The sequence below is a fragment of the Triticum urartu genome, chromosome 2 (assembly GCF_003073215.2).
Source record: "Triticum urartu cultivar G1812 chromosome 2, Tu2.1, whole genome shotgun sequence".
In the NCBI taxonomy this organism is placed as follows: Eukaryota; Viridiplantae; Streptophyta; class Magnoliopsida; order Poales; family Poaceae; genus Triticum; species Triticum urartu.
This window is the reverse complement of record NC_053023.1, coordinates 523,874,140-523,901,510: the sequence shown is the minus strand read 5'-3', so window position 1 is coordinate 523,901,510 and position 27,371 is coordinate 523,874,140. Positions and strand designations below refer to the sequence as shown.

The following is a 27,371-nucleotide window of genomic DNA, read 5'->3' as shown; positions in this document are numbered from 1 at the left end:
GTATAACGTAGAAAGTTGTGAACTGCTCGTTGGATGAATTATTTTGTGCTTTTTCGTCGGAATTCTGTTTAGCGCCCAAAAAACCCGAATTTTAGCGCGCGGAGCAGTTTTTGTGTGCATGTTGGAGATGCTCTTATGCCATTGGAAGGATATGAATTAGGCGAAACTTTTTCTTTTAGACCAATTTTTTACATTCCTTTAGTTTAAGGAATAGTTTTGAAAGTGGCGTGAACCCCATCGAGTCGCATAGAGCATATTTTGTGTTTTTTTTTCATATCGCTTCTGGAAATGATGCAAATGATATCAATAAGACAGAACTTGTTCATGTAGATTTTCCAAATTCCTTATGGTTTAACGAACATTTCTAATACACAATGAATATTTTCTAAACAATTGACTAACATTTTTATATACACAATAAACATAGTTAGAAAAACATGATGAACATTTTTAATACATGATGAATATTTTGTAATACACTAGGAATAATTTTTGATACATGTTGAATACACAATGAATATTTTCTAAACAACCGACTAACATTTTTCGAATACACAATAAACATCGTTAGAAAAACATGATGAATATTTTATAATACACTAGGAATGATTTTTGGTACATTTTGAATACACAATGAACATTTTCTAAACAACTGACTAACATTTTTTCAATACACAATAAACATCGTTAGAAAAACATGAAGAACATTTTTATACATGATGAATATAATACATGCAGAATAATTTTTAATACATTTCTAATACATCGCTCGTGCACTTGCCTAAAATCTCTCCTCCATCCAATCCCCGAAAGATACAGGGCATGGGGATACCCTCCGGTCCATTAGTTCTATCCCCACTAATGGAACATGACATGAGGATACCCTCTGGTCCATTAGTGCTTCACCTGTCCAACATTCGAGTAGTCCATCTCTAAAAAAGAAGGAAAAGATTGCACTGTTTCAAATTTTTTCTACGAAGGCCCCGGGTCCTAATGCCTTCCCAGCTCACTTCTTCCAGAAGCACTAGGGTATTTGTGGAGATGGGGTGATGAAGGCAATCCTGCGTATTGTGGAAGGGGAAGAGAGTGCTTAGAGCATTAACAAAACTTATTTGGTTCTTATACCAAAGGTAAGAAATCCCACCTCATTGATCAAGTTTCGCCCCGTTAGTCTTTGCAACATGCTCTATAAAATTGCTTCCAAAGTTGTTGCTAATCGGTTGAAAGTGGTACTTCCTGAGACCATCTCATCGCAACAGTCCGCTTTTGTTCCTGAGCGTCTCATCACAGATAACATAATTGTGGCCTATGCGTGTTTGCATTTTATGAAGCAGAACAAAGCTCCGAAACACCGCCATTGTGCGTTTAAGTTGGACATGATAAAGGCATATGATAGAATTGAGTGACCATATTTGGAAGCAATAATGCTCAAGCATGGTTTCTCTAACATTTAGGCTTCTATAGTAATGAGTATGGTTAACTCCATCACTTGTTCATTTTTATTCAATGGCAAGAAGCTTGATGAGTTCAAACCCACCAGAGGTATTCGGCAGGGAGACCAATTTCACCCTACCTTTTCTTGTTAGTAGCAGAGGGCCTCTCAGGCCTCCTCAAATCCAGACATCAATTGTCTCGGCTCAATAAAATCCAAGTGGCTCCATCGGTGCCGCCTGTTAACCATTTGTTGTTTGCAGATGATAGCCTGTTGTTTTTCAAGGCAAACGTTCAGGGGAGACATAGGTGTCAAACCTTCTTCAGTCTTACTCTTAGGCTTCCGGACAAATCATTAATAATAGTAAGTCTTTGGTGTATTTCAGAAAGGGCTGCCCAACAAATGTTAGATAAGAGGTTAAAGCACTCAATGTCCAAACACAAACTATGAATGAAAAATACTTGCGAATGCCTTCTAATATAGGTTCTGAGACCATCTTAGGAAAAGAGCGACATCAAACACTACCACATGAGATTCAAAGACAGTGTTGGTCTCACTAGAATAGTCAACACATGAGTCCCACTAGGACTCTACGACCCAGGATCTACTCATCCCAAGACCCAAGTTTAGGTTGGATCACATCCGACCTGCAAAGTTGGATCTGACCTCATGGGTTCCTTTCTTTAAGCACACAACCCCTTAGGTTCATATAGACATGGCCACGAGTCAGATTCACATCCAACTCGGCTAGTTGGTAGCTGCTTCTAGCAAGACATGTAAACTCCAAGTGTTCGATGAACCCGATCTGGTGAACTAGTACAACGTGTGTTCCTTTTGCCTCATGATATGTTGCCGGGCTCAAGGTGAATCGATCATTCTTGTGCAGCCCAACTTCTTTTTCATCATGAGACACCGACACCCGAAACCGGATTAACACTTAATCCATGTCACATGGCCATGCTTATTCGAGTAGGATCACATGAGGCGTCCATAGTATACATCCCCAAGTCGGAGAGGGAAAATCATTTCTTAGTTCACCATATCCCATGGCATGAGTTTGGACCAGTGCAAAACCAAAATTTATAACTGCTCAGTAACGGAGTAATGTTTGGTTGACCCTAAGTAGGCCGGTCATCGTCCTGAGTCCATGCACCGACCTCAGTTCTTGGACACATAACACATGTCATACTTGAGACTAATAGATGACCTTTTGCTGGGTCCCATCATTGGGCCTATCTGACATGACAAGTTATCTGAGCCCGGTTAGGACTTCCAGGAGCTGAACTCAAATCCCGCTGAGTCCATGCTATTCGGCTAGAATCTAGTGCTACATGGTGAGTGAGATCAAGATATCTATTGTGTTGTATGCCAGTCTAGTTGGGTGCGAGTTTGGTCTCATCCTTCTACTGACCAGGGACCATTTGGAACACACCATACAATGCATAGTCTCACATACAAGTCACGCACTTGTCAATATATATTATTGATAGTGTTTAAGGACTATATTAGTAACATCGTAAACACACACAAAAAATCATTTGACTTGATTGCCTCTAGGGCATATTTCCAACATACAACAATATGAATGACCGTCAACCAACCATAAAAAAGACAAATTGGGCCACAACAATACATGAATAGTAAACTTTTTTAAAGACCCCAAATTTTTCTTTTTTGCCGAGAGCTACTTAGATGTCCAAATGATCAGAAATTTGGAACGCACCTCACACACCAAATTATCTACCATGCAAAGAAAATTGGAATTTATTAACTTTTTTCTAGTATTTGTTTAAAAAAAATCATCGAAGGTGCTGATGAGCCTGGGCACCGAATTTCTACTCTCCATATACACCTGCTACTTATTCTTTCCTGACCCTTTCTTCGTAAAAGACTCCACTACGGAATCCACCTCTTCCTCTATCGCATCTATCTGTGTTGAATCAAGAGAATTATAATTAGTTTCATCAAAATATGAACCAAATGTCTTCACACAACAATCACCTCATGTTGTACTCAATGTACCGTTACTAATTACTAGTTGCCATCAAATGCCAGTCAGCCCAAAACAGTTCTACTTTACTTTTACACTACCGTAGACAACCCCATCTATGACCCACCAAAATGCTCAAATTTTCATATAAATTTAGACGGGATACATTGCATAATTACGCAATACTATCACATTGAACATAAGCATATCATACTTAAACACTAAAATGATCTAAAACAAGATAAATAAACTACTACTACTCCTTGTCGGACGAGATCTCTATCACCGTGGTGCCGGAGCCACCGGTCTTGTGGCATTGGCGACTGGGAAAATTCATGACATGTCATCAGAGTTAGAGTCCACATCGTCAATCTAGGTGAACATTTGCTCCCTCATCATTAACAACCCCAAGGTTGGCACTGTTCTTGATGACGAGGTCTAGGTTGGCAAGGAGCTCGACCATGATGACGATAGCGACACACTTGACTTTGACTTGCGCCTCCGTTGTATGGTGCCTCGCCTCCTTGACGAGGGCGGCATGGTACTGTGTCTCTGCCTCCTCCCACAAGAGGAGGCGGATGGCACTCCACCCTCCTCCGTCGTGTTGGCTTGATCCCCGCCCATGCCGGTGACCTTGAATCCAGCGACGATGAGCTCCTCCTCCACCTCCATACTGTCATCGTTCTCCCCCTCCTCTGAGATCGGATCCCTATCGACGGCTTTTGATGCCTCACCCGTTGTCATATATGCGCGGTCCTCTACACAAGTTGGGCGCGCTGCTCAGATGAGAGCACGGTATACTATATTGGGCGATGACACAATATTGTGAGGGTGCAACAACGATTGTAGGGTGGCACGATTTAGGCATGATAGCGGCAAGCTCGGATATGACGATGGAAATGGGAATCCTGTGGGGAAAGAGTGGAAATGGTGGCGGCGGCTAGGGAGTAGGGTTTGGAGGAGAGCCAATGCCGATTTATAACCCGTGGCTGGCCAATCAGGCAACACATCAGCTGGCGCGCTATGAATGTGGGTGATGAAGGAAATATGCCCTAGAGGAAATAATAAAGTTGTTATTTATATTTCCTTATATCATGATAAATGTTTATTATTCATGCTAGAATTTTATTAACCAGAAACTTAGTACATGTGTGAATACATAGACAAACATAATGTCACTAGTATGCCTCTACTTGACTAGCTCGTTGAATCAATGATGATTATGTTTCCTAACCATAGACATGAGTTGTCATTTGATTAACGGGATCACATCATTACAGTATGATGTGATTGACTTGACCCATCCATTAGCTTAGCACGATGATCGTTTAGTTTGTTGCTATTGCTTTCTCCATAACTTATACATGTTCCTATGACTATGAGATCATGCAACTCCCAAATACCGGAGGAACACTTTGTGTGCTACCAAACATCACAACGTAATTGGGTGATTATAAAGGTGCTCTACAGGTGTCTCCGATGGTGTTTGTTGAGTTGGCATAGATCGAGATTAGGATTTGTCACTCCGATTGTTGGAGAGGTATCTCTGGGCCCTCTCGGTAATGCACATCACTATAAACCTTGCAAGCAATGTGACTAATGAGTTAGTTGCGGGATGATGCATTACGGAACGAGTAAAGAGACTTGCTGGTAACGAGATTGAACTAGGTATTGAGATATCCACGATCAAATCTCGGGCAAGTAACATACCGATGACAAAGGGAACAACGTATGTTGTTATGCGGTTTGACCGATAAAGATCTTCGTAGAATATGTGGGAGCCAATATGAACATCCAAGTTCCGATATTGGTTATTGACTCGAGAAGCTTCTCGGTCATGTCTACATAGTTCTCGAACCCGTAGGGTCCGCACGCTTAACATTCGGTGACGATCGGTATTATGCGTTTATGTGTTTTGATGTACCGAAGGTAGTTCAGAGTCCCGGATTTGATCACGGACATGACGAGGAGTCTCGAAATGGTCTAGACATAAAGATTGATATATTGGACGGCTATATTCAGACACCGAAAGTGTTCCGGAGAAAACCGGAGTGCCAGAGGGTTAGCGGAACCCCCGAGGAGAACTAATGGGCCACATGGGCCTTAGTGGAGAGAGAGAGGGCCGGCCAGGGCAGGCCACGCACCCCCTCCCCCTCTGGTCCTAATTGGACTAGGGAAGGGGGTGGGCACCCCTTTCCTTCTCCCTCTCCTCCTTCCTTTCCCCCCTCCTAGTAGGAGTAGGAAAGGGGAGTCCTACTCCTACTAGGAAGAGGACTCCTCCTCTCCTGGCGCGCCCCAAGGGCCGACCGGCCTCCCCCTTGCTCCTTTATATACGGGGGCAGGGGCACACTAGAACACGAAAGTTGATTGTTTCCAGCCGTGTGCGGTGCCCCCCTCCACCATAATTCTCCTCGTTCATATCGTAGCGGTGCTTAGGCGAAGCCCTGTTCCAGTAGCATCATCATCACCTTCATCACGCCGTCGTGCTGACGAAGCTCTCCCTCGACACTCTGCTGGATCGTGAGTTCGTGGGACGTCACCGAGCTAAACGTGTGCAGATCACGGAGGTGCCGTACTTTTGATACTAGGATTGGTCGATCGTGAAGACGTACGACTACATCAACCACGTTGTCATAACTTTTCCGCTTACGGTCTACGAGGGTACGTGGACAACACTCTTCCCCTCTCGTTGCTATGCATCACCATGATCCTGCGTGTGCGTAGGATTTTTTTTGAAATTATTGCATTCCCCAGCAGTGATATCAGAGCCAGGTTTATGTGTAGATGTTATATGCACAAGTAGAACACAAAGGAGTTGTGGGCGTGGGTATATACATACTGCTTGCCGTCACTAGTTGATTCTTGATTCGGTGGTATTGTTGGATGAAGCGGTCCAGACCGACATTACGTGTACGCTTACGCGAGACTGGTTCTACCTACGTGCTTCGCACACATGTGGCTGGTGGGTGTCAGTTTCTCCAACTTTAGTTGAATCGGATTCAATGAACATGGTTCTTTTTGAAGATAAAAAAGCAATCACTATACCGCGTTGTGGTTTTTGATGCGTAGGTAAGAACAGTTCTTGATCGGCCCATAGCAGCCACGTAAAACTTGCAACAACAAAGTAAAGGACGTCTAACTTGTTTTTACAAGGCATGTTGTGATGTGATATGGTCAAGACATGATGCTCAATTTTATTGTATGAGATAATCATGTTTTGTAACACAGTTATCGGCAACTGGCATGAGCCATATGGTTGTCGCTTTATTGTATGAAATGCAATCGCCATGTAATTGCTTTACTTTATCACTAAGCAGTAGCGATAGTCGTAGAAGCAATAGTTGGCGAGACGACAACGATGCTTCGATGGAGATCAAGGCGTCAAGACGGTGACGATGGTGATCATGACAGTGCTTTGGAGATGGAGATCAAAGGCACAAGATGATGATGGCCATATCATATCACTTATATTGATTGCATGTGATGTTTATCCTTTATGCATCTTATTTTGCTTAGTTTGACGGTAGTACTATAAGATGATCTCTCACTAAATTTCAAGGTATAAGTGCTCTTTCTGAGTATGCACCGTTGCTACAGTTCGTCGTGCCAAGATACCACATGATGATCGGGTGTGATAAGCTCTACGTTCACATACAACGGGTGCAAGCCAGTTTTGCACACGCAGAATACTCGGGTTAAACTTGACGAGCCTAGCATATGCAGATATGGCCTCAAAACATTGAGACCGAAAGGTCGAACATGAACCATATAGTAGATATGATCAACATAGTGATGTTCACCATTGAAAACTACTCCATCTCACGTGATGATCGGACGTGGTTTAGTTGATATGGATCATGTGATCACTTAGATGATTAGAGAGATGTCTATCTAAGTGGGAGTTCTTAAGTAATTTGATTCATTGAACTTTAATTTATCATGAACTTAGTACCTGATAGTATTTTGCATGTCGATGTTGTTGTAGATAGATGGCCCGTGTTGTTGTTCCGTTGAATTTTAATGCGTTCCTAGAGAAAGCTAAGTTGAAAGATGATGGTAGAAACTATACGAACTGGGTCCGTTACTTGAGGGTTATCCTCACTACTGCACAGAAGAATTACGTCCTGGAAGCACCGCTAGGTGACAAACCCGCTGCAGGAGCAACGCCAGATGCTGTGAACACCTGGCAGAGCAAAGCTGATGACTACTCGATAGTTCAGTGTGCCATGCTTTACGGCTTAGAACCGGGACTTCAACGACATTTTGAACGTCATGGAGCATATGAGATGTTCCAGGAGTTGAAGTTAATATTTCAAGCAAATGCCCGGATAGAGAGATATGAAGTCTCCAATAAGTTCTACAGCTGCAAGATGGAGGAGAATAGTTCTGTCAGTGAACATATACTCAGAATGTCCGAGTACCACAACCACTTGACTCAACTGGGAGTTAATCTTCCTGATGATAGTGTCATTGACAGAGTTCTTCAATCACTGCCACCAAGCTATAAGAGCTTCATGATGAACTATAATATGCAAGGGATGGATAAGACGATTCCTGAGCTCTTCGCAATGCTAAAGACTGCGGAGGTAGAAATCAAGAAGGAGCATCAAGTGTTGATGGTAAACAAGACCACCAGTTTCAAGAAAAAGGACAAAGGGAAGAAGGGGAACTTCAAGAAGAACAGCAAGCCAATTGCTGCTCAAGTGAAGAAACCCAAGTCTGGACCTAAGCCTAAGACTGAGTGCTTCTACTGCAAAGGAACTGGTCACTGGAAGCGGAACTGCCCCAAGTATTTGGCGGAGAAGAAGGATGGCAAAGTGAAAGGTATATTTGATATACATGTTATTGATGTGTACCTTACTAATGCTCACAGTAGTGCCTGGGTATTTGATACTGGTTCAGTTGCTAACATTTGCAACTTGAAACAGGGGCTAAGGATTAAACGAAGATTGGCTAAGGACAATGTGACGATGCGCGTGGGAAATGGTTCCAAAATCGATGTGATCGCCGTCGGCACGCTACCTCATCATCTACCTTCGAGATTAGTTTTAGACCTAAATAATTGTTATTTGGTGCCAGCGTTGAGCATGAACATTATATCTGGATCTTGTTTGATGCGAGACGATTATTCATTTAAATCAGAGAATAATGGTTGTTCTATTTATATGAGTAATATCTTTTATGGTCATGCACCCTTGATGAGTGGTCTATTTTTACTAAATCTTGATAGTAGTGATACACATGTTCATAGTATTGAAGCCAAAAGATGCAGAGTTGATAATGATAGTGCAACTTATTTGTGGCACTACCATTTAGGTCATATTGGTGTAAAGCGCATGAAGAAACTCCATTCTGATGGACTTCTGGAATCACTTGATTATGAATCACTTAGTACTTGCGAACCATGCCTCATGGGCAAGATGACTAAAACTCCGTTCTCCAGAACAATGGAGCGAGCAACAGGGTTATTAGAAATCATAGATACTGATGTATGTGGTCCAATGAACATTGAAGCTCGCGACAGATATCGTTATTTTCTCACCTTCACAGATGATTTGAGAAGATATGGGTATATCTACTTAATGAAACACAAGTCTGAAACATTTGAAAAGTTCAAAGAATTTCAGAGTGGAGTGTAAAATCATCATAATAAGAAAATCAAGTTTCTACGATCTGATCGTGGAGGTGAATATTTGAGTTATGAGTTTGGACTTCATTTGAAACAATGCGGAATAGTTTCGCAACTCACGCCACCTGGAACACCACAATGTAATGGTGTGTCCGAACATCGTAACCGCACTTTATTAGATATGGTGCGATCTATGATGTCTCTCACTGATTTACCACTATCATTTTGGGGTTATGCTTTAGAGACGACTGCATTCACGTTAAATAGGGAACCATCTAAATCCGTTGAGACGACACCTTATGAACTGTGGTTTGGCAAGAAACCCAAGTTGTCGTTTCTTAAAGTTTGGGGCTGCGATGCTTATGTGAAAAAGCTTCAACCTGATAAGCTCGAACCCAAATCGGAGAAATGTGTCTTCATAGGATACCCAAAGGAGACTGTTGAGTACACCTTCTATCACAGATCCGAAGGCAAGGTATTCGTTGCTAAGAATGGATCCTTTCTAGAGAAGGAGTTTCTCTCGAAAGAAGTGAGTGGGAGGAAAGTAGAACTTGACAGGTAATTGTACCTTCTCCCTTATTGGAAAGTAGTTCATCACTAAAATCAGTTCCAGTGATTCCTACACCAGCAAGTGAGGAAGCTAATGATGATGATCATGAAACTTTTGATCAAGTTACTACCGAACCTCATGGGTCAATCAGAGTAAGATCCGCACCAGAGTGGTACGGTAATCTTGTTCTGGAAGTCATGTTACTTGACCATGACGAACCTACGAACTATGAGGAAGCGATGATGAGCCCAGATTCCACAAAATGGCTTGAGGCCATGAAATCTGAGATGGGATCCATGTATGAGAACAAAGTGTGGAGTTTGGTTGATTTGCCCGATGATCGGCATGCCATAGAGAATAAATGGATCTTCAAGAAGAAGACTGACACTGACGGTAATATTACTGTCTACAAAGCTCGACTTGTTGCAAAAGGTTTTCGACAAGTTCAAGGAGTTGACTACGATGAGACCTTCTCACCCATAGCGATGCTTAGGTCCGTCCGAATCATGTTAGCAATTGCCGAAATTTGGCAAATGGATGTCAAAACTGCATTCCTTAATGGATATCTTAAAGAAGAGTTGAATATGACGCAACCAGAAGGTTTTGCCAATCCAAAAGGTACTAACAAAGTGTGCAAGCTCCAGCAATCCATTTATGGACTGGTGCAAGCCTCTCGGAGTTGGAATATACGCTTTGATAGTGTGATCAAAGCATATGGTTTTATACAGACTTTTGGAGAAGCCTGTATTTACAAGAAAGTGAGTGGGAGCTCTGTAGCATTTCTGATATTATATGTAGATGACATATTGTTGATCGGAAATGATACTGAATTTCTGAATAGCATAAAAGGATACTTGAATAACAATTTTTCAATGAAAGACCTCAGTGAAGCTGCTTATATATTGGGCATCAAGATCTATAGAGATAGATCAAGACGCTTAATTGGACTTTCACAAAGCACATACCTTGATAAAGTTTTTGAAGAAGTTCAAAATGGATCAATGATACGTCTCCAACGTATCTATAATTTTTGATTGCTCCATGCTATATTATCTACTGTTTTGCACATTATTGGGCTTTATTATCCACTTTTATATTATTTTTCGGACTAACCTATTAACCGGAGGTCCAGCCCAGAATTGCTGTTTTTTGCCTGTTTTAGGGTTTCGAAGAAAATGAATATCAAACGGAGTCCAAACGGAATGAAACCTTCGGGAACGTGATCTTCTCAACGAACAAGACCCAGGAGACTTGGACCCTACGTCAAGACAAAAAAGAGGAGGCCACGAGGTAGGGGGCGTGCCTACCCCCAGGCGCACCCTCCACCCTCGTGGGCCCCCTGTTGCTCCACCGACGTACTCCTTCCTTCTATATATACCTACGTACACCCAAACGATCAGATACAGAGCCAAAAACCTAATTCCACCGCCGCAACTTTCTGTATCCACGGGATCCCATCTTGGGGCCTGTTCCGGAGCTCCGCCGGAGGGGGCATCGATCACGGAGGGCTTCTACATCAACACCATAGCCCCTCCGATGAAGTGTGAGTAGTTTACCTTAGACCTACGGGTCCATAGTTATTAGCTAGATGGCTTCTTCTCTCTTTTTGGATCTCAATACAATGTTCTCCCCCTCTCTTGTGGAGAACTATTCGATGTAATCTTCTTTTTGCGGTGTGTTTGTTGAGACCGATGAATTGTGAGTTTATGATCAAGTCTATCTATGAACAATATTTGAATCTTCTCTGAATTCTTTTATGTATGATTGGTTATCTTTGCAAGTCTCTTCGAATTATCAGTTTGGTTTGGCCTACTAGTTTGATCTTTCTTGCAATGGGAGAAGTGCTTAGCTTTGGGTTCAATCTTGCGGTGTCCTTTCCCAGTGAAAGTAGGGGCAGCAAGGCACGTATTGTATTGTTGCCATTGAGGATAACAAGATGGGGTTTTCATCATATTGCATCAGTTTATCCCTCTACATCATGTCATCTTGCTTAAGGTGTTACTCTATTTTTAACTTAATACTCTAGATGCATGCTGGATAGCGGTCGATGAGTGGAGTAATAGTAGTAGATGCAGGCAGGAGTTGGTCTACTTGTCTCGGACGTGATGCCTATATACATGATTATACCTAGATATTCTCATAACTATGCTCAATTCTGTCAATTGCTCAACAGTAATTTGTTCACCCACCGTAGAATACCTATGCTGTCGAGAGAAGCCACTAGTGAAACCTATGGCCCCCGGGTCTATCTTCATCATATTAATCTCCTACTACTTAGTTATTTCCTTTGCCTTTTTACTTTGCCTTTATTTTACTTTGCATCTTTATCACCAAAATACCAAAAAAAATTATCTTATCATATCTATCAGATCTCACTCTCGCAAGTGGCCGTGTAGGGATTGACAACCCCTATTCGCATTGGTTGCGAGGATTTATTTGTTTTGTGCAGGTACGAGGGACTCGCGCGTAGCCTCCTACTGGATTGATACCTTGGTTCTCAAAAACTGAGGGAAATACTTATGCTACTTTGCCGCATCATCCCTTCCTCTTCGGGGAAAACCAACGCAGTGCTCAAGAGGTAGCAAGAAGGATTTGTGGCGCCATTGCTGGGGAGGTCTACGCAAAAGTCATCATACGAAGTACCCATCACATACCCTTATCTCCCGCATTACATTATTTGTCATTTTCCTCTCGCTTTCCTCTCCCCCACTTCACCCTTGTCGTTTTATTCGCCCTCTCTCTCTCTATCCTCCCTCTCTTTCCCGTTTGCCTCTTTTTGCCCGCTTGCTTTTTGTTTGCTTGTGTGTTAGTTCGTTTGCTTGTCACGATGGCTCAAGATAATACTAAATTGTGTGACTTCACCAATACCAACAACAATGATTTTATTAGCACTTCAATTGCTCCTCTTACCGATGCTGAATCTTGTGAAATTAATACTGCTTTGCTGAATCTTGTCATGAAAGATCCGTTTTCCAGCCTTCCTAGTGAAGATGCTGCTACCCATCTAAATAGCTTCGTTGATTTGTGTGATATGCAAAAGAAGAAAGATGTGGATAATGATATTTTTAAATTGAAGCTATTTCTTTTTTCGCTTAGAGATCGTGCTAAAGCTTGGTTTTCGTCTTTGCCTAAAAATAGTATTGATTCATGGAACACGTGCAAAGATGCTTTTATCTCTAAGTATTTTCCTCCCGCTAAAATTGCCAAGCTTATGTATGTTCCTAAGAATAAGGCTGAAACCTCTAGTAAGGAAACTGCGGATCTTAAATCTATAAGTGTTCATCCCAATCTTTTTGCTATCATTAAGGAGCCATTTATTACAAATGATTTTTTCGATCATGTGCCTAAAAATTTTATAATCAATAAAAAGGAAGAAATTCCTAAAGATGGTAGATGCCTCATTGAAGAATTACCTACCAAAGATGGCAATACCTAGATCTATCCTTGCTTGTTATGCCTAGCTAGGGGCGTTAAATGATAGCGCTTGTTGGGAGGCAACCCAATTTTATTTTTATTACGTGCTTTTTGTTCCTGTTTAGTACTAAATAATTTATCTAGCCTTTTTTTTGCTTGTGTTTTTTGTGTTTAATTAGTGTTTGTGCCAAGTAGAACCGTTGGGAAGACTTGGGGAAAGTCTTGTTACACTTGCTGTAAAAACAGAAACTTTAGCGCTCACGAGAACTGCTGTCATTTTTATTTGGAAAGTGCTATTTAGTTAATTCTTTTTGCAGATGATTAATAGATAAATTACTCACGTCCAGAAATTTATTTTAGAATTTTTGGGGTTCCAGATCTTGCTCTAGCTACAGATTACTACAGACTGTTCTGTTTTTGACAGATTCTGTTTTTCGTGTGTTGTTTGCTTATTTTGATGAATCTATGGCTAGTAAAATAGTTTATAAACCATAGAGAAGTTGGAATACAGTAGGTATAACACCAATATAAATAAAAAATGAGTTCATTACAGTACCTTGAAGTGGTCTTTTGTTTTCTTTCGCTAACGGAGCTCACGAGATTTTCTACTTTGAGTTTTGTGTTGTGAAGTTTTCAAGTTTTGGGTAAAGATTTGATGGATTATGGAACAAGGAGTGGCAAGAGCCTAAGCTTGGGGATGCCCATGGCACCCCCAAGATAATCTAAGGACACCTAAAAGCCAAAGCTTGGGGATGCCCCGGAAGGCATCCCCTCTTTCGTCTACTTCTATCGGTAACTTTACTTGAAGCTATATTTTTATTCGCCACATGATATGTGTTTTGCTTGGAGCCTCTTGTATGATTTGAGTCTTTACTTTTTAGTTTACCACAATCATCCTTGATGTACACACCTTTTGAGAGAGGCATACATGATTTGAATTTTTTTAGAATACTCTATGTGCTTCGCTTATATCTTTTGAGTTATATAGTTTTGCTCTACTACTTCACTTATATCTTTTGGAGCACGGTGGTGGATTTGTTTTATAGAAAATATTAATCTCTCATGCTTCATTTAGATTATTTTGAGAGTCTTAAATAGCATGGTAATTTGCTTAAAATCCTAATATGCTAGGTATTCAAGATTAGTAAAATTTTCTTATGAGTGTTTTGAATGCTAAGGGAAGTTTGATGCTTGATGATTGTTTTGAGATATGGAGGTAATAATACGAAGTCGTGCTAGTTGAGTAGTTGTGAAATTGAGAAATACTTGTGTTGAAGTTTGCATGTCCCGTAGCATGCACGTATGGTAAACGTTATGTAACAAATTTGAAACATGAGGTGTTATTTGATTGTCCTCCTTATGAGTGGCGGTCGGGAACGAGCGATGGTCTTTTCCTACCAATCTATCCCCCTAGGAGCATGCGTGTAGTGCCGAGGTTTTTGATGACTTGTAGATTTTTGCAATAAGTATGTGAGTTCTTTATGACTAATGTTGAGTCCATGGATTATACGCACTCTCACCCTTCCATCCTTGCTAGCCTCTTCGGTACCGTGCATTGCCCTTTGTTACATTGAGAGTTGGCGCAAACTTCGCCGGTGCATTCAAACCCCGTGATATGATACGCTCTTTCACACATAAACCTCCTTATATCCTCCTCAAAACAGCCACCATACCTACCTATTATGGCATTTCCATAGCCATTCCGAGATATATTGCCATGCAACTTTCCACCATTCAGTTTATCATGACACATTCATCATTGTCATATTGCTTAGCATGATCATGTAGTTGACATAGTATTTGTGGCAAAGCCACCGTTCATAATTCTTTCATACATGTCACTCTTGGTCCATTGCATATCCCGATACACCGCCGGAGGCATTCATATAGAGTCATCTTTTGTTCTAGTATCGAGTTGTAATCATTGAGTTGTAAATAAATAGAAGTGTGATGATCATCATTTTTTTAGAACATTGTCCCAAGTGAGGAATATAAAAAAAGAGAGAAAGGCCATAAAAAAAAAGAGAAGGCCCCAAAAAAAGAGAGAAAAAGAGAGAAGGGACAATGTTACTATCCTTTGCCACACTTGTGCTTCAAAGTAGCACCGTAATCTTCATGATAGAGAGTCTCTTGTTTTGTCATTTCCATATACTAGTGGGAATTTCCATTATAGAACTTGCCTTGTATATTCCAACAATGGGCCTCCTCAAGTGCCCTAGGTCTTTGTGAGCAAGCAAGTTGGAAGCACACCCACTTAGTTTCTTTTGTTGAGCTTTCATACATTTATAGCTCTAGTGCATCCGTTGCATGGCAATCCCTACTCCTTGCATTAACATCAATCAGTGGGCATCTCCATAGCCCATTGATTAGCCTCGTTGATGTGAGACTTTCTCTTTTTTTGTCTTATCCACATAACCCCCCTCATTATATTCTATTCCACCCATAGTGCTATATCCATGGCTCGCGCTCATATATTGCGTGAAAGTTTATAGGTTCGAGATTACTAAAGTATGAAACAATTGCTTGGCTTGTCATCGGAGTTGTGCATGATGAGAGCATTCTTGTGTGACGAAAATGAAACATGACTAAACTATATGATTTTGTAGGGATGAACTTTCTTTGGCCATGTTATTTTGAGAAGACATAATTGCTTAGTTAGTATGCTTGAAGTATTATTATCTTTATGTCAATATGAACTTTTGTCTTGAATCTTTTAGATCTGAATATTCATACCACAATTAAGAATAATTACATTAAAATTATGCCAAGTAGCACTCCGCATCAAAAATTCTGTTTTTATCATTTACCTACTCGAGGACGAGCATGAATTAAGCTTGGGGATGCTTGATACGTCTCCAACGTATCTATAATTTTTGATTGCTCCATGCTATATTATCTACTGTTTTGGACATTATTGGGCTTTATTATCCACTTTTATATTATTTTTGGGACTAATCTATTAACCGGAGGTCCAACCCAGAATTGTTGTTTTTTGCCCGTTTTAGGGTTTCGAAGAAAAGGAATATCAAACGGAGTCCAAACGGAATGAAACCTTCGGGAACGTGATTTTCTCAAGGAACAAGACCCAGGAGACTTGGACCCTACGTCAAGACACAAAAGAGGAGGCCATGAGGTAGGGGGGCGCGCCTACTCCCCAGGCGCGCCCTCCATCCTCGTGGGGCCCCTGTTGCTCCACTGACGTACTCCTTCCTCCTATATATACCTACGTACCCCCAAACGATCAGATATGGAGCCAAAAACCTAATTCCACCGCCGCAACTTTCTGTATCCATGAGATCCCATCTTGGGGCCTGTTCCGGAGCTCCGCCGGAGGGGGCATCGATCACGGAGGGCTTCTACATCAACACCATAGCCCCTCCGATGAAGTGTGAGTAGTTTACCTCAGACCTACGGGTCCATAGTTATTAGCTAGATGGCTTCTTCTCTCTTTTTGGATCTCAATACAATGTTCTCCCCCTCTCTTGTGCAGAACTATTCGATGCAATCTTCTTTTTGTGGTGTGTTTGTTGAGACCGATGAATTGTGGGTTTATGATCAAGTCTATCTATGAACAATATTTGAATCTTCTCTGAATTCTTTTATGTATGATTGGTTATCTTTGCAAGTCTCTTCGAATTATCAGTTTGGTTTGGCCTACTAGATTGATCTTTCTTGCAATGGGAGAAGTGCTTAGCTTTGGGTTCAATCTTGCGGTGTCCTTTCCCAGTGAAAGTAGGGGCAGCAAGGCATGTATTGTATTGTTGCCATCGAGGATAACAAGATGGGGTTTTCATCATATTGCATGAGTTTATCCCTCTACATTATGTCATCTTGCTTAAGGTGTTACTCTGTTTTTAATTTAATACTCTAGATGCATGATGGATAGCGGTCGATGAGTGGAGTAATAGTAGTAGATGCAGGCAGGAGTCGGTCTACTTGTCTCAGACGTGATGCCTATATACATGATCATACCTAGATATTCCCATAACTATGCTCAATTCTGTCAATTGCTCAACAGTAATTTGTTCACCCACCGTAGAATATCTATGCTCTCGAGAGAAGCCACTAGTGAAACCTATGGCCCCCGGGTCTATCTTCATCATATTAATCTCCTACTACTTAGTTATTTCCTTTGCCTTTTTACTTTGCCTTTATTTTACTTTGCATCTTTATCACAAAAATACCAAAAATATTATCTTATCATATCTATCAGATCTCACTCTCGTAAGTGGCCGTGTAGGGATTGACAACCCCTATTCGCGTTGGTTGCGAGGATTTATTTGTTTTGTGCAGGTACGAGGGACTTGCGTGTAGCCTCCTACTGGATTGATACCTTGGTTCTCAAAAACTGAGGGAAATACTTACGCTACTTTGCTGCATCATCCCTTCCTCTTCGGGAAAAACCAACGCAGTGCTCAAGAGGTAGAAATCAAGCAAAGAAAGGGTTCTTGCCTGTGTTACAAGGTGTGAAGTTGAGTCAGACTCAATGCCCGACCACTGCAGAAGATAGAGAGAAAATGAAAGGTGTTCCCTATGCGTCAGCCATAGGCTCTATCATGTATGCAATGCTGTGTACCAGACCTGATGTGTGCCTTGCTATCAGTTTAGCAGGGAGGTATCAAAGTAATCCAGGAGTGGATCACTGGACAGCGGTCAAGAACATCCTGAAATACCTTAAAAGGACTAAGGATTTGTTTCTCGTATATGGAGGTGACAAAGAGCTCGTCGTAAACGGTTACGTCGATGCAAGCTTTGACACTGATCCGGATGACTCTAAGTCACAAACCGGATACATGTTTTTATTAAATGGTGGAGTTGTCAGTTGGTGCAGTTCCAAGCAGAGCATCGTGGCGGGATCTACATGTGAAGCGGAGTACATAGCTGCTTCGGAAGCAGCAAATGAAGGAGTCTGGATGAAGGAGTTCATATCCAATTTAGGTGTCATACCTAGTGCATCGGGTCCAATGAAAATCTTTTGTGACAATACTGGTGCAATTGCCTTGGCAAAGGAATCCAAATTTCACAAGAGAACTAAGCACATCAAGAGACGCTTCAATTCCATCCGTGATCAAGTCAAGGAGGGAGACATACAGATTTGCAAGATACATACGGATCTGAATGTTGCAGACCCGTTGACTAAGCCTCTCTCACGAGAAAAACATGATCAGCACCAAGACTCCATGGGTGTTAGAATCATTACAATGTAATCTAGATTATTGACTCTAGTGCAAGTGGGAGACTAAAGAAAATATGCCCTAGAGGCAATAATAAAGTTGTTATTTACATTTCCTTATATCATGATAAATGTTTATTATTCATGCTAGAATTGTATTAACCGGAAACTTAGTACATGTGTGAATACATAGACAAATAGAATGTCACTAGTATGCCTCTACATGACTAGCTCGTTGAATCAATCATGGTTATGTTTCCTAACCATAGACATGAGTTGTCATTTGATTAATGGGATCACATAATTAGAGAATGATGTGATTGACTTGACCCATCCATTAGCTTAGCACGATGATCGTCTAGTTTGTTGCTATTGCTTTGTCCATAACTTATACATGTTCCTATGACTATGAGATCATGCAACTCCTGAATACCTGAGGAACACTTTGTGTGCTGCCAAACATCACAATGTAACTAGGTGATTATAAAGGTGCTATACAGATGTCTCCGATGGTGTTTGTTGAGTTGGCATAGATTGAGATTAGGATTTGTCACTCCGATTGTCGGAGAGGTATCTCTGGGCCCTCTCGATAATGCACATCACTATAAGCCTTGCAAGCAATGTGACTAATGAGTTAGTTGTGGGATGATGCATTACAGAACGAGTAAAGACACTTGCCAGTAACGAGATTGAACTAGGTATTGAGATACCGACGATCGAATCTCGGGCAAGTAACATACCGATGACAAAGGGAACAACATATGTTGTTATGCGGTTTGACCAATAAAGATCTTCATAGAATATGTGGGAGCCAATATGAACATCCAGGTTCCGCTATTGGTTATTGACCGGAGACGCGTCTCAGTCATGTCTACATAGTTCTCGAGCCCATAGGGTCCGCACGCTTAACGTTCGGTAATGATCGGTATTATGAGTTTATGTGTTTTGATGTACCGAAGGTAGTTCGGAGTCCCGGATTTGATCATGGACATGACGAGGAGTTTCTAAATGGCCGAGACATAAATATTGATATATTGGACGGCTATATTCAGACACCGGAAGTGTTCTGGATGATTTCGGAGAAAACCTGAGTGCCGGAGGGTTACCGGAACCCCCCAGGAGAACTAATGGGCCACATGGGCCTTAGTGGAGAGAGAGAGGGCCGGCCAGGGCAGGCCACGCGCCCCCTTCCCCTCTAGTCTAAATTGGACTAGGGAAGGGGGGTGCCCCCTTTCCTTCTCACTCTCCTTCTTCCTCCCCCCCTAGTAGGAGTAGGAAAGGGGAGTCCTACTCCTACTAGGACTCCTCCTCCTCTCCTAGCGCGCCCCAAGGGCTGACCGGCCTCCCCCCTTGCTCCTTTATATACGGGGGCAGGGGGCACCCTAGAACACACAAGTTGATTGTTTCCAGCTATGTGCGGTGCCCCCCTCCACCATAATCCACCTTAGTCATATCATAGCGGTGCTTAGGCGAAGCCCTGTTCCGGTAGCATCATCATCACCTTCATCACGCCGTCGTGCTGACGAAGCTCTCCCTCGACACTTAGTTGGATCATGAGTTCGTGGGACGTCACCAAGCTGAACATGTGCAGATCGCGGAGGTGCCGTACTTCCGGTACTAGGATCGATCGATCATGAAGACATACGACTACATCAACCGCGTTGTCATAACGCTTCCGCTTACGGTCTACGAGGGTACATGGACAACACTCTTCTCCTCTCATTGCTATGCATCACCATGATCCTGCGTGTGCGTTGGATTTTTTTTGAAATTACTACGTTCCCCAACAGGTGAGGGGTTATTTTTTGGCATGTGTGTTGGGGGCGAGGAGGTTGGCTCTATTTTTACTGAGAGTTCCTCTTCTCAGAGCAAAATCAGGATGAAGAGGTATGTTTTGAGGGATGAAAAGCTAGAATTTTGAGGAACTAAAGGTACATGAGAAGGACTAGGTGAGGGTTACTGATACGTCTCCAACATATCTATAATTTTTGATTGTCCCATGTTGTTATATTATCATTCTTGGATGTTTTATAATCATTTTATATCATTTTTTGGTACTAACCTATTGACATAGTGCCAAGTGCCAGTTGCTGTTTTTTTGCATGTTTTTACATCGCAGGAAATCAATACCAAACGGAGTCCAAACGCAGTGAAACTTTTTGTGGATTTTTTATGGACCAGAAGACATCCAGTGGGTCGGAGAAGCGCCTGGGGGGAGTGCTCCGAGGGGAGCACAACCCACCAGGGCGCTCCTGGAGGGTTGTGTCCACCTCGGGTGCCTCTCGAACTGACTCTTTGCTCTATAAATACCCCAATATTCCAGAAACCCTAGGAGAGTCGACGAAAATCAATTCCAGCCACCGCAAGTTCTAGAACCACCAGATCCAATCTAGACACCATCACGGAGGGGTTCATCATGTCCATTGGTGCCTCTCCGATGATGCGTGAGTAGTTCTTTGTAGACCTAAGGGTCCATAGTTAGTAGCTAGATGGCTTTCTCTCTCTCGTTTGATTCTCAATACAATGGTCTCTTGCAGATCCATATGATGTAACCCTTTTTGCGGTGTGTTTGTTGGGATCGGATGAACTTTGAGTTTATGATCAGATCTATGTTTTTATCCATGAAAGTTATTTGAGTCTTCTTTGATCTCTTATATGCATGATTACTTATAGCCTCGTATTTCTTCTCCGATATTTGGGTTTTGTTTGGCCAACTTGATCTATTTATCTTGTAATGGGAAGAGGTGCTTTGTGATGGGTTCGATCTTACGGTGCTTGATTCCAGTGACAGAAGGGGGACCGACACGTATGTATCGTTGCTATTAAGGATAACAAGATGGGGTCTATTTCTACATAAATAGATCTTGTCTACATCATGTCATCGTTCTTATTGCATTACTCCATTTCTCCATGAACTTAATACACTAGATGCATGTTGGATAGCGGTCGATGTGTGGAGTAATAGTAGCAGATGCAGGCAGGAGTCGGTCTACTAATCTTGGACGTGATGCCTATATAATGATCATTGCCTGGATATCGTCATGATTATTTGAAGTTTTATCAATTGCCCAACAGTAATTTGTTCACCCACCGTTTGCTATTTTTCTCAAGAGAAGCCACTAATGAAACCAAAAATACAAAATACCTTGCTGCACTTTATTTTATTTGGCGTTCGACCTATCAAATTATTACAACTCTCTCACGTCCGTTTGCCAATTTCTGGCATCGTTACCCGAAAGGGATTGACAACCCCTTTAACACGTCGGGTTGCGAGTATTTTTTATTTGTGTGCAGGTGTTGTTTACGTAGTGTTGCTTGGTTCTCCTACTGGTTCGATAACCTTGGTCTCATCACTGAGGGAAATACCTACCGTCGCTGTGCTGCATCATCCATCCTCTTTGGGAAAATATCGACGTAGTCTAGCAGACATCAGTTACTTCCCTAATATTTTTAGGGGATTAAAGGATTATAGGGGAAGGGCTAGAGATGCTCTTATTTGATAGGGAAGATCCCTCGAGAAGATCCCATGCCATAGATAGGTTTATCTTCGATGGGGCTCTACTCCACTACTACATGTCTGAGGGTGGCGGTTTGGACATGTGAGGAGGAAGGTGATTACATACAAAATATAAGATGAGGGGGACAATGTTTGCGGCTGAGATGGAAGAAAGTTGAGGGAAAGAAGCCGACAGGGTTAAAGAGGTGATGGAGAGAAGTAGGGCATCTAAGTCAGAGATATAACAGAGAGAAGTGCGACAGGAGGGTCAAAGAGTGAGTGAAATAGAGGGGTTAAGTGAGCTTTGGGTGGGGGTTTGGGGTGGGGTTGTTGTGGAGGGGCTTAAGGTGTGGTGCGACGTGTGTTTGGTAGAGGTTAGCACTTAGAGCATCTCCATCCGTTCACCAATAAGTGCTTAGTGGAGCTCTACTGATATTTTCTTGGGGAACTCTTTCATCCCCCTCATAAAAAATATGCAGCTAGGGTGTCCCATGTAGCCATCATCGTCTCTAAGTGACTTACATCATCGTCGAGGTGGCGGAACCCCGATCTCGTTGATCTTGGATTCTGGGTCGCTCTAGCCCTGGCTAGGGTTCATTCTATGTGTCTAGTCGGTGGTGGCGAGGCAATGTCGTCATTAGCGGCATGAAATAGGTTATGTCCATCTTGAAATCGTTCCGACGATGCCGATTGGCATCCGTTGAGGGTGTCGCTTCTAAAACCGGCAGATCTCGGGTAGGGGGTCCCAAGTTTGTGATCTGAGCTACATGGTAATGTTTTACCCAGGTTTAGGCCCTCTTGATGAGGTAAAACCCTAAGCCCCACTTCTTATATATTGATTGTGATGGAGTACAAAGTATAGGATGATCTACCTCGAGATTGTATGAAGATGTTCTAATCTCTAAAATTGCGTAAGTGTGCCTCTATAGACTAAACCCCATGGCTTATATAGATGACAGGGTTACCTAGGGTTTACACATGGTCGGTTACAATCTAGGGATAAGCATGACGATCATCTAAATATGCTTGAAGTGTACGACAAGCCTCCAGGAGATCTTCATCTTGATTACGCCGTGGACCAGGGCTAGCATGGCCCGTTCGTCAGTCTTCGGTGCGTCATCGGCCCGACCCATAATTGGCAGGCTGACGTGGCAAGCACCCCCTAATCCAGGACACCAACAGAGGGTGTGTTGTGCTTTGGTCTGCGCCAGATTGGGGCCCCTCTTTCCGTTTATCTTTTTCTAGGTGGTCTTCAAGGTTATGCCTCCCAAGTTCTGTCTGGATAGGTCATGTATAGTTGTCCAACCCTCCTTGCCGCTTTCTTCTCTGGAACGATGATTTTATCCTCAGTTCGGTGTCATCGTCTTCTTCGAGCTCCGACTGGCGACTTAATTACTAGTCGTTGCATCAAGTGTTACCCTAGATCTGAAGGTGTTTCATAGATCTAGAGGGTCATCAAGCCTTGCTCACGACACGCCATTGCCGAGTGCAGGAGGAAAGCGACATCGATATATCCAAGGACCAATATGTTATTTTCTATTTTTATAAGGATGGCCTTGTAAGGATTGGACAATTTTAATATATGACCCTAGCATTCTCGCAAAGAAAATGTGGGGTTTTAGGTGGGATGATTTTGTAGCTCCCAATAAAACCACCCTCAATTCCCAACATGACATATGGGGCACACTTGTCAAGGAGATAGTCTCCTTCTGAAGACAACAATGGAGAACCAAGGACGATGTAGATTGTGACGACGACATCGATTGTGGCAGTGATGGCGGTAGTGTCTATGGCGGAGTAGGTCGGTCGATGGTGGCCCGTAGACCATGCAATGTTGGGAAAGGTATTTGGGTTGTAGAAAGGATGAAACATCGGTCTAGTCATCACTCGTCACTGGTATTGCAAGGGTTCATTTTTTTACATTGTTTGTGTCCTACACAAGTAGCGATACGGTTTAAGGGCACCTCCAAAGCGGACCCTCAAACCACTCACATCTGTCTGGGCCACGCGGCCCAGACATCTTTTGCCATCCAATACGGCCCTGCATCCGTCTGTCGACTGATCCAGGCGTTCTTTTTCCCGCAAATCGGGAGCAAACTAGGGGGCTTTGCAGGTGTTCGGATAGCAGCAACGCAGAACTCCGACACCCCCGGGCCACCCAAAGTCCCACCCAAAACCCCTCTTGGACCCGCATCTCCATCCTTCCCTCTTTATCTGCATCAATTTTCTCTCTCGCCACTGCCGCTACTCCACCACCCTGGTCGCCTGCCAAACCCTTCTCGGACCTCCGTGACATCCACCGCTACACCGGACTCCATGTTGCTTGTCCTCCGCCACCAGTGCTCACCTCTCGTTCGTCTATGGCGTAGGTACCAGCCGTCCCTACGGTAGTCACCACGCCCGACAAGTGTTTGGTGAAATGCCCCTTCTTCTTTGGGGGCAATGGATTCAGATATGGAGTACATATACGAGCAATACACTGAGTTGCTCGACAATTCGTCCGACGTGGAGGACTACATGGATGAGACGACAATGATGTAGGCGGTCCTTGCAGACGCGGAGCATGCAGAAGAGCATGTTCTCAATTTCAAGGGATCGATTGAAAGTCATTGAGTGCTCAATCGAAATAGGGAACGTGGCCATTTGACACTGATGGATGACTACTTTTCCCCCGATGCCCTATTCACACAAAAAAATTGCTGGTGCTTTTGGATGCGAATAAATGTCTTTGACCGTCTCTACCATGGTGTTCGGTCCTTTGATGACTACTTCATCTTGAAGAATGATGCTATAAGAAGGATTGGATTCTCTGGTTACCAGAAGTGCACGACCGCATTGCGAATGCTTGCATATGGCACGGCCTTTGGTTCATGGGACAAATACCTACTGATGTATAAGAGCACATGTAGAAATGCCATGGTCAGGTTTGCTACTACCATGATCTCAGTGTTTGGACCTCATTACTTGAGAGAAACAACTGTTGCAGACACCGAGAGGCTCTTGGCAATGTCCGAAGCAAGAAGGTGACTAGGTTTGCTCGGATCTCTTGACTGCATGCATTGGAGATGGAAGAACTACCCAAAAGCTGTAGAAGGGCAATATTAGGGCCATGTTAAGAAGCCCACCATCAGTTTTGAAGAAGGTGCATCACATGGTCTCTAAATTTGGCACGCTTTCTTTGGCATGCCCGGGTCTGACAATGACATCAATGTGCTGCAACCATATCCATTGTTTGCTAGGCTGACTGAAGGAAAAGCTTCTCCTTGTAACTATACTGTCATTTGACATGAATACAACATGAACTATTATCTGGTTGATGGTATATATCCTCCGTGGGCTATCTTTGTTAAGACTATCAATGACCCACTTGGTCAAAAAGGTCTCACTTTGCCCAAAGACAAGAAGCAACTAGAAAGGATGTTGAGAGAGCATTTGGAGTTCTCCAGACTCGTTTTGCCAGTGTTCATGAACCTGCTAAATAATTGGATCCAGAGACCTTGTGGGAGATGATGACATGTTGTGTGATCATGCACGACATGATCATGAAGGAGCTGACGCAACTCTTGAATTTGATAATATGGGTGATCCTATCGAACTTTCATAGCAGAATCCAGACACGTTTGATGAGTTTGTTTAAATGCATCAATAAATTCGACATCGAGTAATTCATGAGCATCCGAAGGAATATTTGATTGGACATGGGTAGGCAGTTAAAGGGGACAACTAATACATATGTGATAATTGAATTCAAGTTTAAACTACTTTAATTGGAAAATTTTGTTGGATTGTAATATTTAAATTAGAAGTACTGCCGTATTTGAGCATTTATAGATAAACTACGATTTGGTATGCGGCGGTTATTTTGAGCTTGCAGACTTTAAAAAAAGAGGTGGGTGTTTGTGGCAAGTTTTGGATGACCAGCTCCTACACAGTGTCTGCGGACAGATCTTTATTGGTCCGCGGACAGATACGATGTTCGATTTGGGGGTCGGCGTTGGAGATGCCCTAACATGCCTATCTCCAGCTCTATGATACTGACATGCTTGGCCTGCCATTCTTGCATAAAGCAATGAACAACAGGCAACGTGTACCATGAGCTAGTTAAGCCAGTACAGTGACACCATTAACTGCCATAATTTGAGCGCGGAGGTACCACGGAATAACGGAAGGACAAACGTGCAAGTAACAAATTACTACTAGTTGGCAGTTGACTTGGCCTAACCTTATGGAGTAGTGCCTCGGCTTTGTCCACATCCTTTTCGATCTCATCTGCCACGGCTTTGACACTGGATGCTGCCTTCTTGAGTCTTTCATTACCGGGAAACGCTTCAGAGACGTCGTCGGCGATTCTCTCCGCCGCCTCCGCCACCTTCTCGACCATCTCGATTGTCGCCTCTGCTGTTTGCTCCGCCTTATCTATCGTGTGTGATTTATGCACAAGGAGAGAAGTTGAAACAAAATACGGGCGCTAAGATTAACTTGTTACAAGTAGGAATATTATCTGATTTGGGTTTACCTTCCAGTGCTCTGAATCGCCAGTAAGCAGGCGCTGCAAGGAAGAAGGCACCAACAAGCCACGTGACCCTGAGAAGCTCACAGCTTGTGAACGCGAGAAAAGGAAATTGATGAAACACGGGCAAAGGTGCGACTTGTCTGCACTTACCATGAAGAAAAGTCGGGTGTTGGGAGATTGGCTCCTAGCACTAGCAGTTCTCCGGGGTCTCCACCGACCGCTGGGATTCTTAAAAAAACATGTAAATATGTGATCTTAACAACCTTGTACTGTAGATTAGCATGAAGTTTGTTGATACTTCTCAATCACGCATGCTATCATCGATGTACTACAAGTTAATAAGATGGGCAAATGCTATATGCTAGTTCATGCGTGACAAGAACGAGATGGTTAGAGAGGAGAGGATGGGAAAATGATATGTTCATGCATCCAAGAACAAGAAGATTAGAGAGGGAGAGAACATCGGTATCCACATACTGGGTTGCTCTTCTTATCGGCAGGCTGATACCCCGAGGCTTCGTGGTTAAGCCGATATGGATTGGCCGGCGAACAGATGATACAGATATACCAGTGCTCCGCTGTTGCCGAAAATCCTCTGATGTGTGTAGCGCCAAGGCTTTGGAAGTAACACAAGATATGAGGATCGCCATGAAATTGAAAGGAGTCACCTGGTTTCTTCGATGTTGAAGCTACCCTTTTAGGAATTTCGAACTTGTGGCAGCCTCCTTGCGTTTCTCTCGTCTGCAGAGTTCTCCTCAACTTAAAATCCTATTTATCAGTCTACACCAAACCACATAACAGGACAAGGTGAGAACCGTTAGGTTTCAGGCTTAGGATCGAAGGATAGAATGCGCGAGAGCACACTGTTTAGACTGATCGTGACTAGAGATACTAGTCTACTAGGAATCGAAGTCTTTGCGTGTCACGTGGCTTTTTTTAAAAAAAAAAAGTCAATTACACCACTGGTGTCACAACTTGGTGTGAAAAGTCAGTTTAGTGCTAAAACTTGCGGCATACATTGAACTGGTGGCACAACTTGCTTTCACGTGCATATACGATGCAAATCACGTTTCTATACGAACACGGTGCTGATTAAGCACGCCAACATGGCATGGGCCCACTGTCAGGGACAATGTGACGTGAAGGAGGTGTGCCTGCTTATCTTGCAAAAATA

General features: G+C 42.8%; 1 protein-coding gene across 5 annotated transcripts; it reads right to left on the bottom strand.

Moving 5' to 3' along the window:
• Positions 1–617: 617 nt before the first annotated feature.
• On the bottom strand, positions 618–27,055 carry LOC125538460. Of its 5 annotated transcripts, XR_007296351.1 has the most exons (6): positions 26,675–27,055; positions 26,348–26,425; positions 26,201–26,268; positions 25,907–26,100; positions 1,145–1,702; positions 618–1,061 (listed from the first exon to the last, which is right to left on the bottom strand). XR_007296351.1 is itself a non-coding variant. In XM_048701740.1 (5 exons), exons 1-5 carry the CDS (start codon positions 26,845–26,847, stop codon positions 933–935), a joined length of 642 nt encoding a protein of 213 aa, XP_048557697.1. In that variant the 5' UTR covers positions 26,848–27,055; the 3' UTR covers positions 633–932. The 5 variants fall into 5 exon arrangements, 4 of the variants coding, with proteins under 4 accessions (XP_048557697.1, XP_048557698.1, XP_048557700.1 ...); XM_048701740.1 differs by lacking the exon at positions 1,145–1,702 and having other exon boundaries at positions 633–1,061; XM_048701741.1 differs by lacking the exon at positions 618–1,061 and having other exon boundaries at positions 1,076–1,702.
• Positions 27,056–27,371: the final 316 nt, after the last annotated feature.

What these genes read in the sequence shown, in the direction of transcription:
- LOC125538460 (XM_048701740.1), bottom strand. Translation starts at nt 26,847, where the DNA reads ATGGCGATCCTCATATCTTGTGTTACTTCCAAAGCCTTGGCGCTACAC. An exon ending in GCGATTCAGAGCACTGGAAG is followed by an intron (nt 26,101 to 26,200) that starts GTAAACCCAAAT and finishes CACACACGATAG; the next exon opens with ATAAGGCGGAGCAAACAGCA. An exon ending in CCGAGGCACTACTCCATAAG is followed by an intron (nt 1,062 to 25,906) that starts GTTAGGCCAAGT and finishes CACAATACGCAG; the next exon opens with GATTGCCTTCATCACCCCAT.